Source organism: Fusarium vanettenii (assembly GCF_000151355.1).
Source record: "Fusarium vanettenii 77-13-4 chromosome 8 genomic scaffold NECHAsca_11_chr8_3_0, whole genome shotgun sequence".
Classification (NCBI taxonomy): Eukaryota; Fungi; Ascomycota; class Sordariomycetes; order Hypocreales; family Nectriaceae; genus Fusarium; species Fusarium vanettenii.
The window spans coordinates 634500-654050 of NW_003315873.1; the positions used below are offsets into that span (position 1 = coordinate 634500).

At 51.8% G+C, this 19551-nt stretch overlaps 6 protein-coding genes across 6 annotated transcripts; 2 read left to right on the plus strand and 4 right to left on the minus strand.

Annotated features, from left to right (window-relative positions):
- Positions 1-1618: 1618 nt before the first annotated feature.
- NECHADRAFT_71383 (uncharacterized protein) lies at positions 1619-3716 on the minus strand. The gene is made up of 4 exons (XM_003048509.1): positions 3342-3716; positions 2471-3261; positions 2182-2356; positions 1619-2123 (listed from the first exon to the last, which is right to left on the minus strand). Exons 1-4 carry the CDS (start codon positions 3618-3620, stop codon positions 1869-1871), a joined length of 1500 nt encoding a protein of 499 aa, XP_003048555.1. The 5' UTR covers positions 3621-3716; the 3' UTR covers positions 1619-1868.
- Positions 3717-9644: 5928 nt separating this feature from the next.
- On the plus strand, positions 9645-10291 carry NECHADRAFT_84115 (uncharacterized protein; the record flags this gene model as incomplete). Its single annotated transcript, XM_003048319.1, has 2 exons — positions 9645-10024; positions 10102-10291. 2 exons carry the CDS (start codon positions 9645-9647, stop codon positions 10289-10291), a joined length of 570 nt encoding a protein of 189 aa, XP_003048365.1.
- An 845-nt stretch (positions 10292-11136) lies between these two features.
- On the plus strand, positions 11137-12673 carry NECHADRAFT_84116 (uncharacterized protein; the record flags this gene model as incomplete). The annotated part of the gene is made up of 2 exons (XM_003048320.1): positions 11137-11659; positions 11718-12673. 2 exons carry the CDS (start codon positions 11137-11139, stop codon positions 12671-12673), a joined length of 1479 nt encoding a protein of 492 aa, XP_003048366.1.
- A 1588-nt stretch (positions 12674-14261) lies between these two features.
- On the minus strand, positions 14262-14972 carry NECHADRAFT_84117 (uncharacterized protein; the record flags this gene model as incomplete). The annotated part of the gene is made up of 1 exon (XM_003048510.1): positions 14262-14972. One exon carries the CDS (start codon positions 14970-14972, stop codon positions 14262-14264), a length of 711 nt encoding a protein of 236 aa, XP_003048556.1.
- A 585-nt stretch (positions 14973-15557) lies between these two features.
- Positions 15558-17050, minus strand: NECHADRAFT_84118 (uncharacterized protein; the record flags this gene model as incomplete). Its single annotated transcript, XM_003048511.1, has 3 exons — positions 15558-16201; positions 16331-16968; positions 17013-17050. 3 exons carry the CDS (start codon positions 17048-17050, stop codon positions 15558-15560), a joined length of 1320 nt encoding a protein of 439 aa, XP_003048557.1.
- Positions 17051-17580: 530 nt separating this feature from the next.
- Positions 17581-19277, minus strand: CHR2108 (uncharacterized protein; the record flags this gene model as incomplete). Its single annotated transcript, XM_003048512.1, has 5 exons — positions 17581-17715; positions 17780-17930; positions 17987-18117; positions 18221-18981; positions 19088-19277. 5 exons carry the CDS (start codon positions 19275-19277, stop codon positions 17581-17583), a joined length of 1368 nt encoding a protein of 455 aa, XP_003048558.1.
- Between the last annotated feature and the right edge of the window lie 274 nt (positions 19278-19551).

Genomic DNA, 19551 nt, shown 5'->3' on the forward strand with positions numbered 1-19551 from the left:
CGCGCCGAAGAACCGGGCACGGCCCGAGACTGGGCCGACGACATGTGTCCAAGACGCAAAGAGGTTTCCTGCCTGATTTTCACAATTACTTCATGATCAACCTTTCCCCCACGTCGGACAGGGGGGCAATACACTCGGTCTACGCTAGTTGGGTAATTTCCGTCCAAGTTGGAGAACCTGGAGGGTTTTAAACATTGCGGGGAGTTGGAGTAGACAGGGCCGGGTCCAAGTTGGAGATGATACCTTGTACGTAATGAGCGACAGAAGGATTTTTCCTTAACATTTTTAATTGTGGTTCTTATTACTTGACACGTGGTGAAATAGCATCATTTACAGGAAATTTATGCGAGAGATATGTGAGAGATGTGATAGTTGCTGGATGTATAGCCCACTGATGGGCCACGACTCCAACTCTTACATGCTTGGCAAAGTGTGCCCGCAAACCACCTTACCCACACGGTTTAGCTTCGCCGGCGTAATCAGCTGGGCCGGTCTGGTCAACACCCCTTGCAATCGGCATCCAGGGTCGGCTAATGCAAAGGGGGGGAGAGGCACATCTCGGCCACGTTTTCTTGGTGTGCGTTCCCACGCCATCAGGCCATGCAAGTGTCGGTGCCTACCGCTCACGGGCTGATTTTCTGTTTTTGGAAGTAGGCTCGCAAGATTGAAGAGGGGGAGAGATGGGCTGGAAGTTATTGTCCAGAGGTTCCTGTGATCTCTGCCAAGACTGACGAATTGTTTGCCCATTCGTGCTGGTATAATGGATTGCATCTGCCAAGATGGTAGACTTTGGTGTTGAGGCACTAGTCTCTGGAACCAAACTCTCAGAGTTTTCTGGAACATTGTGAGAATTGACTCTTGCCCCTGCCTGGTCAAGGATGGTGTTTGAAGCACCATATAACGCCCTCGGGTCGAGTGAAATCGGCACGAATATCCGATATTCTAACAACATGGTGAAACGCAGAAGCTGGGTACGATGCGACTCTGTGGCGAAACACATATGAGATTGGCGGGCGCTCGAATCTAGTTATGCCAGGCAATTTAGGCTGTATCTTCTCTCCCTCTAGCAAAATGACGGAGTGAGTGTTTTGAGAAGATATCCGAGCCTAGCACCCTTTTGGTCACACGGAGAGAAGAAAAACAAGAAACTCACAAGCACAAGATAAGCTCAAGCCAAGCCTAAGCTAGTGTTGTCGATCATTAAGCGCTACGTACCCCAAACCCGCGCTCCGGAGGCACAGCAAAGTCAAGCATTCCCGTCTCGGTGAAATTCTCTAAAATGCGGCTAGCACGGCAGAGAGAGACGATATCGAGAACCCTTGTAAGGAGTGACCAAAGGTTCCTCCCCGGAGCGTGCCTCTGTTTATGTGGTATGCCGTCGGGGCTTACCCATGATAAGCAATCTGCGTCTCAGCTGCGCCTCTTATGCGTTAGCCCGTCGGTTTTTCGGGAGTTGAACCGCTGTAGTAGCAATGTATTGGAAGCTTGTGCGACAAGCCAGGGCTGCGGCCCGGTGCAACGTCTGTGTTGTTAGTTTGAGAGAGAGTTTGGCAGATCAGAGTCAAGATCACTAGACAATCACCAGAGAGAAGAAGAATCACAAGAGCAGAGAAGAAAGTTTTGAATGCCTCTAAATCATGACCGAGGTTCAATTTCAATTATCAAAAGCCTCAAAATTTGTAAAGCCTGTATCCCAATTCGCATGCATTTCCGTCCGTCTCGTCATCTCAGGAACCAATCCTCTATGGCCCAATCCCAGCCGCCTCTTGATGCTTTTCCGCATTAACCAAGGCAGTGAGTCATATGTACAATTCCAGAGCGATATCCTGTAAGATGTTCTGCAAGATGTCGCGTCGCCAGCTTGTCGCTTAGACGGTGTATCGGAAGAAGGTGGCGTTGTCGCCAGAGTCCTGCTCCAACTCCTTCTCGGCGCGGGTGTACTCATGAGGAGCCTTGTGAGTGTTGTCGCGGCGGGCGTTCTCGCGGCGGAGGTAGATGGTCATGAAGATGGAGAGGATGCAGCTCATGGTGGTAGTGCCAATGAGGGTAGCGTGGCCGGACTTGTAGTGAGGAGCATCGTCCTTGCGGTAGACGAAGCCAGAGACGGCACCACCGAGGTTACCCTGTTGATTCGTGTTAGTGAGACTGTGGCTTGTGTAGTGTAGATGAGGATCAACTTACGAAGCCGACGTGCATGGCAATACCGACACCTCGCTTGAGGGAACCACCGATGTTGTTGCCGTTCCAGGCGACACCCTGAGGAACGTTGGGGTAGATACCACAGGTGATCATGAAAGCACCGAAGTACTTGGCACCGTTGGACTCGACAGCAGCAAGAATGACAAAGCCGACGATGCTGTAGACAGGAATGTTAGCGAATTGAGGCTTAAGATGGTCGCGCCAAGCCGGAGTCGGCTTCCGGGTCTGGGCCCTTGGCGATTTGGAGAGAATTGGAGAAGGGAGGACTTACGCGACACAGCAGAAGAAGATCATGTAGATACCACGCTGACCGTGCTTATCAGCGGCGTAACCACCGGCGATGGTGAACAGGCAGGCGACGACATAGGGAGGGACAGTCATGAGCTGAGCCATCTCGTTGGTGTATCCGAGACCCTTGACAATGGTGGGCAGGAAGATGGAGATGGAGTAGAGAGGGGTGTAGATGCCAATGGTGATGACCATGTGGACCCAGATCTTCCAGTCCTTGAGAGCATCACGGAAGAACTGCCACTTGAACTCATCAGAGAGAACGGATCGGTCCTCTTCGAGGCGGCGGATGACCTCCTTGCGCTCAGTGTCGTCGAGGAACTTGGCAGTATCGGGGTAGTCGTACATGACGAAGAAGGCCATGACAGCGAAGAAGAAAGTGACGATACCCTCAATGATGAAGATCCAGGCCCAGCCGTCGAGACCACCAACACCGTCCATCTCCATGATGCCACGGGCCAGGAGACCTCCAAAGGCACCAGCAGCAGTGGCAGCCGAGAAGAAGATGGCCATGCGGAGACCGCACTCGTGGCGCTTGTACCACATGGTGATGTAGTAGGTGATACCGGGGAAGAGACCACCCTCAGCGAGACCGAGGGCCATGCGGGTAGCCAGGAGACCGCCAAAATTGTGGACAGCACCCATGACACAGGTCATGGCAGACCAGATGATCATGATGAAGGGGATCCAGATGGAGGGGCGGAATCGCTTCATGGCCAAGTTGGATGGGATCTCAGCTGCGACATAGAAGGGGAAGAAGACGGACACGGCGATCTGCGGGGAAGCATGGTTAATTCTCCGTTGTAGCATGGGTAAAGGACCCGAGAGGATGGGAAAGTTGATGCTGTACTCACATTGTAGTCCCACTTGCCGGTCAAGTTCAGGGACTCTTCGAGACCGGCCAGCTTGGCGTTGCCAATGTTGGCACGATCGAGGAAGGAAAGAAGGTAGAGGAGGGCTAGGAAGGGGAGGAGGTGGGTGTCCATCTTGCGGAGAAGACGCTTGGTGGACTTGTTGTCAAAGACCTCATCGGAGGTGTTCTCGTGAAGAGAGACGGCCTTCTCATAGTCGACCTTTTCGGTGGACGAGTTGTCCTGGGCCGTAGCCGCAGTGTTCTTCTCGTGGTGAAGCATTGTGGAGGAATGCTCACTTTGGAGTTGAGTGAAAGACAATGGAGAAGAAGAAGGAAGGATTGATGGGGAAGTGTTATCCTCAAGTGTGAAGATGAGAGAAGAGTGTGAGGCGAATGCTCTGGTCTGAAGATCTGAAAGAAAAACCTGGGGAAGAGTCCACCTTTTATGGATGATGGAAAGGTCGAAAGGTGTTTGACGATATGGATACTCGAGACCTGACTTGGACTTGTCTCTCTCTCTCTCTCTGTCTCTTTCCCCAGATCATCTTGGGGGCCCGGTCCACGCCGGGGCCAACAACTAAAACCCCAGCTCTCTTAGTCTACACGGTTGACATTGCCCACTTTCGCAAGCGCCTCCCCTCCCCGGGCCCCCCTTTGGACGCCTCGACTCTACGCACGAACGGCAGCTAGCATGGGTTGAGGCGAATAGCGTGAGTGTAAGGTGTGGTGTGTGTGGGTAAGAGAGAGAGCAGGAGATGGAGGAGGAGTTGGAGGAGGCACACAAGAGTCAACAAGGGTGTTGCCATCCTGTGCCATGTTCCACCCCCAAGGTCCACACACACCCTTACCGCTTCCCCATGTCTCCATATCTTACCCCATGCCTTAGTTGAACCCACAGAGGACCTTACTCTCTCGCTTCCCCGCCTCTAGCCGGAGACCAATGGCCGGTCCCCAAACAGCAATGTGTGTGCCGTGGACGGGGGAACGCGAAGAGGAGGCACTGCCAAGCAACGCCTGCTGAGGACCAGGCCCTTGTCTGCCCACCCTTGTCACCCAACACAACACACACATGCTCACACATCTTGGTAAGAAGAGCCAGAGCCAGATTCTGTGCGAGATGGGGTCGGGCCCGTGCCTAAAGCCTCGCCGCAACTTTCGGTCTGCGTCTGGCTTGCAGGGTGTGGTTGCGTAGTTGAAGCTGTTGATTCTGGGTTTCATTCGTGGGATGCCAAGGATAACATTATGCGAGACAAATGAGAAGAATTTTTTTCTTTTCTTTTCTCGAGTCCATGAGTGGTTGCATGCGATAAACATGGTCCGGTCTTGTCAATCATGTCAATCACTCGCGGAAAGATTGCGACATGGGAAGAAAAGCTTGACGAGTTCGCCCCTTGTTCGCCAAGTCGGTACTGACTCCCACGTATGGTTCGACATTTGAGAAAGGTGATCATGGACATGGAGAGCGGCACGTTTCCGGTCCTTTGCTCTCTCGACCGCAACAGGGAAAATCCCCGTGCATCACAGACCCAAGCATATCGGCCAAGCAATACGTTTGCCACAGACATGCGCTTGCGGTGTGGCTTTCCCTTTTTGCATCAGTATCAGTGTCAGCTTTACAATTCCCCCCTTCTTCAGTCATTAGTATGCATGTCGAAACACGGTCCCATTATTAGACAAGAAGTTCTTTCAAGGGTCGTCACCGATGAGATAAGTCACAGTCCCTTGTGGGCGCGCCCTCACGGTGAGCTACTCGTATCATGGCCGATAGCTGAAGTCGAGGTGATGGCCTCATGTTGATGCCAGCGCATCCGTAATCTGGTACGAGCCCTGCCCCATCTAGCCGCCCATCTCCCATCTCGCAGTATTTTTCCGCCCCTGTAGCCGTGCCACCCCTCCGCGACCAAGCTTTCCCCTTCCCCAGAGACGTCACCTCCCAAACGTCACCTTTGACCGAGACTGTGTATGTCTGTACATGGCCAGATGAGGCGTTTATCCCCCGTCCGTCCCGACGGGTCTCGTGGCCGTTTGCCGCGAAAGGGCGGATTTACATGCTCAGAGTTGCATGGGGACACATGGCGACGCATCCTCTACGACGTAAAAGATGCTGCATATAGGCGCAATTGAACATACTCCCACGTGTAGAACTCTTGGTATCCCTGTGTCGTGCAGCGCTCGGCGGTCGGGAAGGAGGGCATCAATACGTAGATACGGGCTTCTGCTTGTGACGCTGGGCCCAGGATTCTGGAAGAATGGTACGAGAGGCCCGTGTAGGTGGCATGGCATGTTGATCTCCCTTGACAGCTTTCTGCCAAGGTGGGAGTTCAAGATGTCAAGCAATGCCCAGGACGTGCCCAGCAGATGCCCAGACAAAAGTCTAGATTCGAGATCTTGGAAAAAATCGCCGCGCTCCTTGCTCTGCCGCGCTCTGGCCAAGCTTTTTCCTGCGCTTCTACGTAGTAGCCTCGCTGCAACACAGCGGTAATGCGAAAGAGCCTCAACCGCAAAGCTACACCATGGTCGGGGGCATGCCTCAACGGCCTCGGCTATCTTGACAGCCGTAGCTCACATCGGCCGGATGGAAGCTCTCTCTTTTCGACCTAGGGCGCCGGGTACCCCTCGCTTGGCGTCAAGACAGATTGTTCCAAGGGAACAAAAAAAGTCTGTTCTCTTTCGCAGCGGGCGGCGCGATCGCCGAGGGAAGTGGGCGCCACCACATGGGAAACACGCGGCGAAGGACGTTAGTGTGTTGTAAAGGAGGGAGCATGAGGGGAATGAGAGAGTTGGAGGGAGGTGTGAGGGAATAAGCATAAAGACAGAGACTAGAGAGGGTGAGAGAGGAAAACGAGGAGAAATGGAGGAGAGCAAGATGTGAGAGAGAGTGGCAGAGGTTGGTTGGTGCTTTGGGGAGGGGGATCTTGGTAAGCCCAATCTCCTACCCCAGGCTTGGCGTGCGAGATGAGATTGGCCGGGGACCAATTTTGCGGGGGAAACCCACTGAAACCTGAAAATGCAAGCATCCAATCAATGATGAAGGATTAAATGCAAAGTCCTGGAGACCTGGTCGTTGCAGTTGAGTCTGTGCCGCTCAAGGAGGACCCCAGTTCGGGGCTGAGCCCAGCGCCCCCAGAAGCCCTGCCCCGCACGATGTCCAGGCTCCCAGTGGTTCAGACAGCCTGGAGGCCTGCTGCGTCAGTGGACCGGACCACAACTGGGGCTTGTCCTCCACTCAAAAACCAAGGTCAGCAGAACACAGAGAGAGGGCTCAGATAGATGCAATCATGCTCCCACTATGCCCCAGACCCCGTAGATTCCCGGGTCCGTCAGAGGAAAATCCGGGGTCGAGAGAGATTTATTGAAAGATTCCGGGGAAAGGGGGCGAGTTGAGATTCCGGGGAAAGCCCTGGGTCTGGATGTGCCGGCTTGGCCTGGAACCTGCTTTTGTCCTTGTATTGATGCTTCTGTTATTTTGCATATGACGATGGCTTCACATATCCTGAATAGAGGGCAAGCCACCCTGTAGAAGCTCCGCACGTCCGCAGCTTCTTCCTCGGTAATGACAAGGTCAGAGTAACATTTTCTCCAAAGTGACCGACCTCCTTTCTCCTCAGCACTCGCTCCTGTTGCTCGCCCTCCATCTTCTTCCCCCCCAAAGCTACAAGCGGGGGAAAGTAAAAACAAGCTTTACGTACAAAGAATTCTCCCCCAAAATCCAAGGCCACAAAAAAACTCTGAAAAGGGGGGGGAAGACAAAACAGGGCAACAGAAGGCGAAATAATGATGGAGGGTACAAGGGCCCCCGCCCGTTGACGCAGCACCTAACAAGGTACCTTGTCTTGCCTGAGCGGGCCGGTCTTTGCTTTTTTTGCCGAGAGAAAAGCGGAGACAAAACTCCAAAGGGATCCAATCTTGGGTCATCACATTGCGTCTTCTCCTCATTTGCCGTCGTATTAAGGTGTGTTCAATAAGGTGGGAGATAAGGTTAAATGTCCCCACTGGCTTTCTCTCTCCACCGCTCTTTGTAGCGTCCAAGAGGAGAGATACGGAGTAGAGAGGGCATGTTTATCGAGTCAAGCAGTGATGAAAGATACGACTGTCAAGATACGAGACACTGGATACCATCTCTGACCCAAAATCTCGTCGCACATGCTCCAGACTGCCCTGGTCCCTCTCGCGCCCGTGCCAACCGTGTCTTGTCTCTCCCAAATGGGGGGAAACCGCCCATTACCATGTCAACACAAGGTCACGCCTCCATATCATGCGGGCCGGGTCTGTGGGTACAATGGTCTGACGATGAGTCAAGTACCGGGCTCCGAAATCTCTGCCCATCTGGCTCGCAGCATCTGGCCATGTGCAATCTGCATCTACATCTCGAATCTCACCCCTTCGGTATCTCTGCTCTCCACTACTCCGCACTCTTATTTTTACCCCAGGCCCTACCGGCATCCCATTCCCGGGTCTCCTCTTTATGCAGCCCTTTTGTGGGTACGAAGGCGCGCACATGTAATCCCGGTTCACGCGCGCGGCCGCGAGCCTGGGCTGGAGTAGAGCGCCCGGTCGAGGCGCCTCTTTTGGGTCGTTTGTGTCTTGGCATTACCTCGATGGTTTGGATAAACGAGTGCGTAAACTTGTCCTGCCTGACTCTTGAGTGGCCGACCATCGGGGTGTTTCTGACTCTTGACGATTCTTTGCCTCTGAGGAGTGATATTCACAAAATGGCATCATCAGGGTTGATAGTGCGCTACTGTATGCTCAGATCATCTACTACCCAACCTATGAGAACCCATGCCCTGAAAAGAGATGTGCCCGCATAACCACGTTTCACAGCCCCCCTCCATTATTGCCAACCTGCAAAATCTCTTGTTGACTCGAGATGCACTGCTACCCTACATTGTAGATGTCGGCCTCAAAGCTCGGGTTCCGTCGTGTGTCCGTTCATGGTAAATTCCGCCCATGCCACACGCACAGACTCAACAACCGTCTTCTCATCCGCATGCCGTCTTGGCAATATCCCGTCATGTTTCGGACACACACACTCAACCACCATCCATGATTACACGCTTGTGGGCTTCCATCCTTCTTTATTCCTTCTCTTTTGCATGCAGCTAGGCAGCCTCGGGCAGATGGATGGCGCCGCCACCACCACCACCACCTTTTGGAGTTGGATGTTCTGTCCCAATGCGCGTTGATGCATTGCAAGTTTGACTCTTTGCACATAAGCAACGTGGCCAAGGCATGGCCCGCGATGCGTCTACGATCTGCCTGCTTAGCTCAGGGCGCATCAACACTCGTTGTTGAGATAAGCCTACACACCATCAATATCTTACAAGGATGCATCATTCCTCGCGTGCGCGCAAGTCCATGTCCACGTTTCTGGCATGTGTACTTTGCATATGGATGGGCGAACACGAATGTCCGTGTGTGTGGATGCTGTCGTTCGCCGTTCTCGTTTCTTTTTTCTCTTTCTCGGTGCCGAAGCGATGTCTTGAATCGAACCATTTGTTCAACCTTGATGATATCCAACCCTGCCAATGTATTACTGAAATTGGAGTCGTTCCCAGCACCTTGGTCTTGGCTCTGATCCGAAGGAGCCGGTGCTGCCTATGGCCTGAGACAACCTTTGACAAGGCGGGTGATCAAAGAAGTGAAATCTAGATTTTGCGGAGGACAACCTCGTTTGTCGCCGGGAAATTTCCCCCAAGTCGGTTTAGTTTGGAGCGCCCTGGGTTGTTGAGAGATTGGATTGCGTCTCGAACTTCCCCCTCTTTCTTTTCTCCTCTGGGCGCAAACTGCGGTCAACCAAAGATTCCCTGCACACCATCACCCTCTCCGCCTTTTTCTCATCTCCCCCTCCTTTTTCTCTCCTCACTCGTTAGCTCAAAGCCACCCCCAAACCCCTAGAGAGACCCCGTTAGTCTTTTCTCCTCTCGCTAGTTGACTCCCTCAACCCAGACCAGGCCCCCCAAGACAAGGCATGGTTTTCAGCTCGCACATGGCCGTCAGCCTCTCACAACCTGGGAGGGTTGCCACCCGTTCCTAGGCTGGTGTCCTGTGCTTCTGTGCTCTCCCTGAGTTATTATCTCGCTGGCATTTTTAGTGGCAGACGTCTAAATCTTAAGTCATGTCCCGCGGCTACTCTTCCAGCCCTGTCTCGTAGACATGCTCTGTCGGACCTTGGCTATGTTCGGTTGTAATTCCCCAATCATGGTTGATATAGACGGAGACATGGAGCATTCCCACAGGCATTTTCGGTCCAGTTTCGGTTCATCCTTTGTCTTGATACTCCTGACTCTGGGCTACGCCGCCTATGACGATCCCCTCCTCGGTGAAGCTCCGATACACATCATCCCAACGAGAAATTCAACTTCCGGACCGTCTCAGCCATTCACAGGGCCTGCTGCATCATCGATATGCGCCCCATGCGGCGGCTTGGTTGGATGTTGGGGTGCACCGACTAGAGGTCGGGGAAGCGTCAAGGGCGAGTCCGGGGGGGAAACAGTCTGGATCTAACTCGACAAGTGTCGAGATGCAGACTATCTGCTGCCCCAAACTCATCCCCGGACTGAGCGGCATCAAGCGGATAGCGGCACAAGCGAGAGGGGGTTGCGCCTCTGCTACAGGAGGGCCACAATGGGACGATCCCCTCCTAGAGGCAGCCAACAAACCAAGGAACCTCGTCGAGACGCAGTAAGCCCCCTCCCCAATAGTCAAATCATCTCGAAGAGAAGCCTCCACACCATCTGCTACGGACATGGGGGATGCAGGTCTGGCCCTCTGGTCTCGTCAGGCTCTAGACACTTGGCGATGCCGATGCAAGAACGCCAAAAACCCAATAGCGGTTACATTTGCCTCCATCGCGTTGCGCTGAGGCCGTCCACACACACCGGCTTCATGAACGCCGGTGGCGACGCTATGGAGAAGCGGGTTTTGCCTTTGTTGGAAAATCTTGTCTGATTCCAAGTGATCATCCTATCGACCAGTGTCGGTGTGTCATTTTGATAACCTAGGAGAATCAGGCATCGCGAGCAGGCAAGTTGGGGGACATGGATATCCGGCTGGAGAGGCCTCTGTGAGATTTTACCGGGGGCCAAGTTGGCGGCTAAGGCTGGGTGATTACCGTGGTAGTCCTCGGAATAGCGTCTATCTTGGGCCGAGGATATGGCTCAGGGGCCGGCTGAGGGAATTCTCAGATTGCTCCAGGTTTGAGAGCTTTCCTCCTCTTTCATCAAGTCGACATGGTCAAGGGATTCTCGTTTTCTGTCGCGTTTTGGAGGGTTTGATTGTTGTTGTTGGCATTGTTGTCTTGTCGGGTTGTCCATGTCGGCCATGACGACCAAGAATCAATATGCAACAATGTCCCTAATAACTTGAGGCTTTATTCCGTGGAAGAAAGTTGACTGACAGATATGAGAGAAACAGTCTTTCATTCACTGAATTAATCTAGGAAACCGATCAAGACTGGATTTCAACTCAAGTCCTTCGTGTCCTTGTCGTCGCTGCCGATGCTGAACTCGTCTATCGATCGACTTCACATACTCTCATCATCAAACTCGGTTGTTCCATTATCACTATTCATACTATCTTTCATCTCTATATAATTATTTTCAACTTTATCATCATGTTGGCGATGATTGATCATCATGATGGCTCTCACTCAGTCCGTTCCACAGTATCGGCGTTTACGGACTTTAAACGCGATTCGCCACAATCTCACCGCCGCGCCTCGTCATCCTTCTTGAACATCAACATCATACCACGTCCCTCATCTCTCCATCCTCTGTAACCGAACTCACGTGGTCATGAAGTTCCACTTTGTCGATAGTCATGCAGCAAGCGATCCAGGCTCCCGCAAGGCCATCCGCCGTCATGTCATGAAGGGCAAGAACCTGGGGCGGACTATCCAAGGTCGTGGACGTAAGCATGCTGCGGCGCAAGAGCCCAAGATCTTTGAGGGTGTCCAGAAGAAAGAGAAGCTTGAGGAACTTGTCGTTGCTAGACGGGAGCGAGATGTACCCGTCGATAGTGATGGAAGCACGTTGATCTTTCCAGAGATTGTGCCTCATGATGTCCTCGGCTCGCCGTCGAGCCCGTTCGCTGGGGAAGAGTATACATATTTTGCTTTTCCTATCCAGTTTACTCCGTCGATGAGATACATGGTGTATCAGTGTAAGCACCAAGCGCCTCGCTCTTTGGCTGAGCAACGACTGATCTATAGAGTAGTTCACACAGCAGTCTGCGATGCTATCTATCCCTCATTCTTTTGTTCTCGAACAGAACAAGTCGGATCACCATGGTTTAAATACATGGTTTCTGACCAAGCCTGTACGTTTCCCTCAGTCTCGTCACCCGAATTCGCTTGCTAATGGTAGAATTTTCATAGTCCTTCACTGCTTGCTCGCTATGGTGGCAACCTACCTCAACCTCTTCCGCAAACCAGACTGCGAACCTCTCGAAGCCACACGCCATTTCTCACAAACTCTTCGTCTCATTAACCCCAAGCTCATGCAACCTACGCCTCCACAAGATTCAACTATCGCCATCATCATCTCCCTTGCCATCCATTCCAAACTCATCCGAGATCCACCCAAGTGCTCCATGCATCTGGACGGCCTTCAACGCCTCGTCGATCTCCGCGGTGGACTATCAGAAATTAGCGAGTCTAATCGTGCACTTTTGCACAAGGTACTTCGCACTGATATTGAGCTTGCCATCTCCCTGGGTGCTCGCACACGGTATGGAGTTGGAGGACTCACTGCAGCAACACCCGGACCTACAGCAGCGAGGATCCTTAGGTATCCTCTGAATCAGATGTGCGAGCCACTACGGCACATGACGCGAGAGATGTTGGCGTTGTGCCGTCAGCCTGGAAAAGCAAAGATGGTGGGCCTACAGTATCAGGACGTCCTGATCTGGCTGTGGCAGCGTCTGATAGACTTTGCACCGCTGGGTGAAAAGAGACCCCTTGATCCGCTCGATGATATGTGGCATCTGGGCCTCTTGACCTTCTTGGCTAATATAACATGGCCGACGAGTTTCCTGCGAGGTCTCAACTGTGGGCTCTTGCAAAAACTGCTTCGAGAGCGTATTGACAGCAAGGTCTTGCTGGAGAGAGGTGATGACTACCGCGCTCTGTGGTTCTGGATCGTGTTTGTTTATGCCATGTTGCTGCCTGAAGACAACTACGACCAGCTTCCTGTCCAGCAGATACGAGAGATGGCAGGAGAGTTAAATATTAGGACGTGGGAAGAGGTCAAGGTTGCATTTCGATCGTTTCCATGGATTGGAATCCTCCATGACGCACCTGGAAAGAAGCTATGGGAGTTGATCAAAGACTGATATGGAACGCAGAAAAAGGTCAAGGAACGGCCTTCTAAACATCTTGGACTGCAACAAAGTGTGATGAATTTCTTGCGGTCGAGTTAAGCCAGCTGGGTTCCATCGAATCTCTGGTTACCTTACTCGCACATCTCTCGCACACAAAGATGGGCTCACAACAAACTGAGTTTACTTTCGTTACAACTAGCTGTTGACATGGACCGGCAGCACTCAGCGGACGACTATGTTTCACCACGCTTCCGCACCTCTTCTGGACGCCCGCCCCAGGTCGGTGTGCTGCTTCAGGATGGTGGTGCTGGCGGGTATGCCTTCTCGCTGGGTTGAACAGTGGGCTTCAGTCTTCGTTGAGGATCGAGAACCAGCGGGAGCCAGGAGCTCGTTGTGTAAAGATACAGACGCACTCGGGTAAAAATCATGGACTGTTCGTGGTTTATAATAGCGAGTGACAAAGAACTCAAGTCTGCAAGATGGGTTGGTAAAGCACGACACTTTTGGAACTCGTCAGGATGCCCGGCCCCAAGCTCGGCGCTGGACCTGGAAGGTGCACATTGGGCGCCTTATTTTGCATTGTGTTGATACTGTCACTGACCTAAGAATTAATGAAACGTAGATGGCGAATTGGTTTCTTCGTCGTCTGACGTGCACGGGGAGAGGCCCGTGGAGGTCATGGTATGGGACTCCCTCCTACGACGAGACAGTACGTGAGCTTTTCGATGGCGTCTACAAGGGACGTGCCAATTCTTCCAAAAAGCCCCAAAGCGACACAATGACAAACTGGGGGCCATGAGCCTTCTATCTGTTACTGAATATGAGCTTTGACAACGACGTCGAGGGTGTCAAAGAGGACCGCTTGGCTGAACCTTGGCTTACACCTTTGGATGAGGTGCGACGCCGAAAGACGACAACTCACTGCTCTGCAAGAACCATGAGCTTGGCATATTTTATCACAAAATCCCAGGCACGGACGCAGCTCCTTCATGCAGAAGGAGTACGCATGGGCTACTAACAGATGAAGGGACCCCAAAGGAGTCGGCTAGCTTGGCCGAAACACAAATCCTTCATCCTCAATTGTAAATCCTTTCATTTGGACGCGCACGGCACGTCAAAATCCGCTTTTCTTGCATTCAGAGACTTGGTGTTCTTCAGATGTGTCAATCTCATTCCTCATCTGTGACCCTTTCTGGAAGACTGGCTTTCGAAGTATTGGCTACAGGGTAAAACTCAAGCCGAATCGATTGCTTGAGAGTTTAGCCAGTGGAGGAAGGTGGAAATGGATGTCCACGGAGTAAGATGGGCCTTGTTGCTGCTTCATATCTATTGTGACTTGGAGTGTTTTTAGAGAAAGAGAAGAGTATCAGGGACACGACTTTGACCTGTTGATAAGATGATATTTTCAAGAACTACACGTAGATCATCGAAATAACTCGTTAAAACTCGAAGCATAACAATTCATCAAAATTCTAACAAATATGTCCGTCCAAAGAAGTAAAATACATTAGACACAAACAATCATGTGCCCCTCAAAGTCTTAAACATGTACAGAATGTAAATAGTCAACACCATACCAAGAGCTTCCAACGCGAAGCCACTAGCCCTGGGGCTGAAGTTCAACCAGGTTTCCATCGGGGTCAGTCACGTAGATGAGAGCCGAGTTCAACTGGCTCAGGGTCTTGATCAGAGCAGCCTGCTCCACAGGTTTGAGCTGTGCCACGACAGCTGGGGAAAGGCTGGTAGCATTGCCGATCTCAGTACCAAAGGAGAGTGCCTCTCCTGTGCGCTTGAGGACTCGGACATCGGGGAAGGTGTCGAGACGTGCCTGGGCGGCTTCAATGTCGGGGACGATCATGCCGACGTGGCCAAAGGTGTTAGGGGACTCGCCGGATGAGGGGAGGTAGTTGTCTGGCACGTTAATGTATATAAGCTCGAGGAGGCCCTGGGCGTTGTTCTTCTCCCGGTTGAGCTCCAATGCCGTCTGGTAGCCTGTTCCGTTCTTGCCGCCGTGGCTGTAACCCATGTAGGCGATGGTGTAGCTCTCTGTGACTTCGAGGTGGAAGAGCTCGCGGAGGCCAAAGACGCGAGAGTAAAAGTCCATGCTTGCAGTCAGATTTCTGACATTGAGGCAGAGGTGGTTGATGTTGTAACCAATGGTGGCGGGATCAGAGGCGGCATCACTGCCGAGGTTGTTCTTGGGGTATTCTGAGGTGTCATTGTCGGCTCTTTCGATGGGGCCGCACCCCAGGGTTTGGGAAGCGAGGAGAGGAAGGAGAGCCCAGGAGGACTTGAAAGAGAATTGGACCATGATGAAGGTATTGGAATGTGTTTGAGTGCAAGTGTGAATGTGAGAGTTGATGAGGATGAGCTGATTGACCTACTGCTAAACTGGAGACATCTTGAGGTTTATATGCACAATTGATTGTAACCATGAGTTACAATTCGCTCCCTCATCTACGAAAGCAACGTCAGCCTCTTCCCTGCCCGCTTCCTTGGTGTATCTGATGCGACACTGGCCTGCAGAGCCCTGTGGGGTCGATCGACGCTCTGCCGACGAGTCGCGGGGCAGAGCGAGGGCCGAGCGACCTCGCGAACCGCGACAGCGAAGGAACGGGGCCTCGCTATAGGGCTGGGCGAGGTTAATTGCAGGGACGAGATGGCGAATCCTTCTTGTTCTTGTTGGTACCTGACCCAACGTCTTGGGAGTCGTGCCATTTAATCCTGCCTGTCATCGGTTGGGTCGGCAATTGAGGCGGTGAATTTGGTCAAGAAGGATTGAGATTGAGATTGAGATTTATGCCACATTCTTTGGATCAAGGATCCTTGTATGAAGCTGTTTTCTAACTGACTAATCCCCCTCAAACAAATCACACAGCGATGCTTTCTTCGTCTGCTATCCAGCTGCCTTTGCCTCCGCCGACTTATTTACGACTAAGCACCATGAATCTGCCTGACCGCAAACCTTGCACGACGAATCTCTTGGGCATACAACCGCGTCCGACAGCCTTGGCCGAAGGGTCTTGCCCGGCGCAGCCTGACACGCCAGAACTCGCAGTCGACGAAACCCATCTATCTCCAAGTTCCCATATCCAGACCTGGCCAACAGCCTAAAGAAGTCGAATGCTGTGTACCTGGCGCCTCGTGACTCGTAGCTCGATGTGTCCATGTACCACTTATCCCTGTCATCCGGCTTCACCTCGATGAGCACCAGTTCGTTGGAGCGAAAGATTGCTCGCTCCTGACCGTCAGATGAACGCAGCACAGACTCTCCAGACAAGATCTCACGGCTTGCGTAATGTGAATCAATGGATCGAAGTCTGTAGTCAATGAACCACAGCGTTCTCTTTGCCTGGTGGTGGAATAGCTCCATCATGTGGCTCAGACCCATGGCGTTCCACTTCACGTCTGGTCGTCTAAGGTGCGTGCTGGCTGGGAGCCATTGATCGAACATATAGGGGTCATAGTCGATGGCGATGTTGGGTCCCAGGAAGCTGGGGTTTGGCACCAAATCCCCATCCTCGGACTCTTCCATGCAAGCTGGGAAATCGGGAGTGGAGTGTCGGACAGAGGATCGGAGGTTTTGGAGCCAGTCGAGAGAGCCCAAGTACCGGGAGTCCAGACAGAAAAGATCACTGTCGTGATCTATCGTGATGTGTGTGTACTCACCGTCGCTGTTCTTGTACGACGCCGTGTGAGTAACACCCCTCTCTTGGTTGTAGTCGCCGCAGGTCGCGAGCCGCTTTGGGGCATTTTCGCATTCAGCCTCTGACCACCACTCGTTCTTCGTGAAGTACTTTTCCATGGCGGCCCGCGAGGCCTTGCAGGCCGTCCAAAGGCCACTATCTAGAGCGTAGACAGAGTCGTTAGGACCACCGTCCAAGGCGTCATGTGGTATGGCGAGGTAACAGCAACCAGGAACCAGTGTCTTGGACGGAGCCACCTCATGTGAGACAACATCTTCCTTCTCTTCTTCGGTCAAGCCGCTCTGTTCACCAGATGAATCCACCTCATCCTCTTTTTGATCATTCAAGTTGCAATCTTCCGTAGAAGTGATGCCAAACCGTGTAAAATCTAGAAGATGGCCTGAGAAACTGTGGTCTGGCTCCTGAGACCCCAAGACCATGAACCGGTGCACATGCCGCGTGCCTGGAATAGGGCGCACAGCGGCATTCCAAATCAGGTCCTGGATCTCTTTGGGGAGATTGGGAAAGAGGCAAAATGTATTAGAAACCATAGCCAGGCGCAAATGCAGAGATATTGGAAGACGATTGGGCGTGATGGATTCACAACTGTCCATGACATGACTATGACTACAGTTGCTGCCTCGAACATGTCACGTGGAACTTACAGGGCTCTTTCCATCCCCATCTGCATGTAAGCTGACATCCTTGCCTGTGGCCTGTCTGGTCTATTCTTAGACGATCCATGACTTCAGGGTCTTATACTGCATCGGGAAACCATTGCGATATAACCAGGCTAGTGATTCGTGAGCACTAGGCCCATCGGGCCATCGGACAACTCACCACGGATACCAGCATAACTCAGCCACATGGGCAAACTTCGGCTCCTCGCACAGTTCGCGGTGGGCAAATAGGGTATTATTTGTTCGAGGCATACCTCGTTATGAATTGACGCTTTCCAGTGGATGCATAGTCGCTTGACACATGAATGAGTTTTTAGGTCTTGGAACCTTGGCAACTGAACAATAACCGCAGCTACATTCACCTTGAACCGTGGCTCTGAGAACAGACCTCTGAAAAGACAAGTCTGGTTGTAAGTGAAGATATATACTTTGGGGCAACTGGATGCTTCCAAACCCTCCGAGTTGCCGCGCGGTTAAATCACCCCGTGAGACCACAACTACATGAACTACTCCTCCATGGGATCTGTGTTCAATATGAAATTGAGATCCTATGTTATGTTAGTTTTGCATCAGGAATCCGCGAACTGCGAGTGCCTACCTCTAGCTTCTCATCTATATTGCTACCATCTTCTGTACCAAACGCGAAAATGGCCAACTTCTTCTTTCTTTCTTGCAGTTCGATGATGCGCTACTTTTCGTTAATGACTTGCGATCTGAAAGCATGTAGAACAACATCACACAGAGATACTCACCTCCTCTACAGTGCCCTTCATTATGTACCGGTAAATGGTGACCGCTTTTTGCTGACCCATTCGCAAAGCCCGAGCGACTGCCTGTGCCTCTACAGAAGGGTTCCATTGGGGCTCGACAATATGAACAACGTTTGCAACGGTAAGGTTCAATCTGGGAAAAGTTAGCTCAAGTCCGACAGCATTAGATCGTTTAGAGAAGCCTCATACCCCACGGCGCCTGTTTCGATAGACATCACAAGGACAGTTATTCGCGAATCCTCCTTGAATGCCTTCAAGCGCCTCGATCTCTCTGAATAGTTTGTACGGCCGTCTATAAGGACATGGTCAATTTTGGCAGCCTCGAAAAGTCGTCTCATGTCGTCTAAGGTAGATGTCCAGTACGAAAACACAATGCTGGGAGAGTCGTTAATTAGCAAGTTCAACACACACCAGGGGGTCAACTGACTGCTTTGTCTCAACGCTAGATCTTGCAATGTTTTCAACCACTGCGGACAGTTTCGTTGAATGAGGCCTAAGTGATCTGCCTTGAAAAGTTAGATCAGGACGCATCTTCAAGTCTCCCCTCGGACTGAGCGCCCCCTCAGAAATAGGACTCGACAACTGGAGTGGTCGACCACAGTCTGGGCAAAAAGCCACTGATTCAAACAAAATCGCATCATCTTCGGAAACAGACGAACATCGTTCACACCCGATGATACGTCCCACGGGTGCTAGTGATCCTGACGTAGATAATGCGAGTGTTCCGCGGTTACAAAACATGCGCATTCTTAACAAAGCCGTGAATAGGATGTTGTGCTTCCTTGAGCAGTTGGCCTTGCTGATTTGATCATCAATTTCTCGTCTTGTCTGGTCACGGATATCTTGGAAGAGGGATTGTTCCTCAGCCGAGGGGGTCAAACGTAGAGTGTGCTCAGAAGATGGGGGAAGATTGAGATGCTTCTCAGTTCTTCTCAAACAGTACGCCTGAATCCACCTCCTGAATGGTTTCGAAAAGTCGGGACCTCCTTCGCAAAGCGGTGTGAGAATGTGCTTCTGAAACTCGGCTTTGCTCGCGAACGGTGAAAGCTGGAGAAATGCTGCGAGTGAGGCAAGTTCTTCTAGCCTATTCTGAATCGGAGTTCCAGTGAGGCACCATCGTCGACTTGCAGAGAGACTCGAAACGGCGCGAAATTGCTTTGAACTTGAGTTTCTGATCCAGTGTGCTGAACCAGTAATTAGCATTTGCTTTCACAACAATAGAAACAAAACGACGGCATCGTCTATCCATGACGGAAAAGAGGGCCTTTAAAGAGGGGACTAATCGTGTACCTTCATCTAACGCTATGCGGAACCATTCCAAGGAGGGAAGGATTCCTTCGCCGACATTGTCCGCGACGATCGTCGCATACGTGGTAAAGACAATGTCGGCTGACGCAAGGGATATAACATCGCGCGGTCGACATGGTCCATGAAAGACAAGGTAACTCAGCGAGCCAGGAGAAAAATGTCTATCCCGCATTAGTAGAGTTTTGTCATGATTCTGCCGGCTACCTTACCTCTGAATTTCTGAAATCCAACTGTCTAGTAGTTCTAATGCCAGTCAGTGATGGAAAACAGGAGGTGCTTTGGGACGGACGAGCAGATGGTACAACCACTAATGTAGCCTTTGTACGTTTCTTTCTTTCTTTGGATGTAGATGAATTTTCATGATTGAAGTTCGCGTCAACTTCTGCTGTCGGCAGAGAATGCAGAATCGCAGTCAGAAGAGTGAGGGTCTTCCCAAGGCCCATTGC

Excerpts from the sequence above, each read along its gene's own strand:
- NECHADRAFT_71383 (XM_003048509.1), bottom strand. The coding sequence starts at position 3,620 with ATGCTTCACCACGAGAAGAACACTGCGGCTACGGCCCAGGACAACTCG. Across the intron at positions 3,262-3,341 it reads CCGGCAAGTGGGACTACAAT|ATCGCCGTGTCCGTCTTCTT; the intron begins GTGAGTACAGCA and ends GCTTCCCCGCAG. Across the intron at positions 2,124-2,181 it reads TTGCCATGCACGTCGGCTTC|GGTAACCTCGGTGGTGCCGT; the intron begins GTAAGTTGATCC and ends ACGAATCAACAG.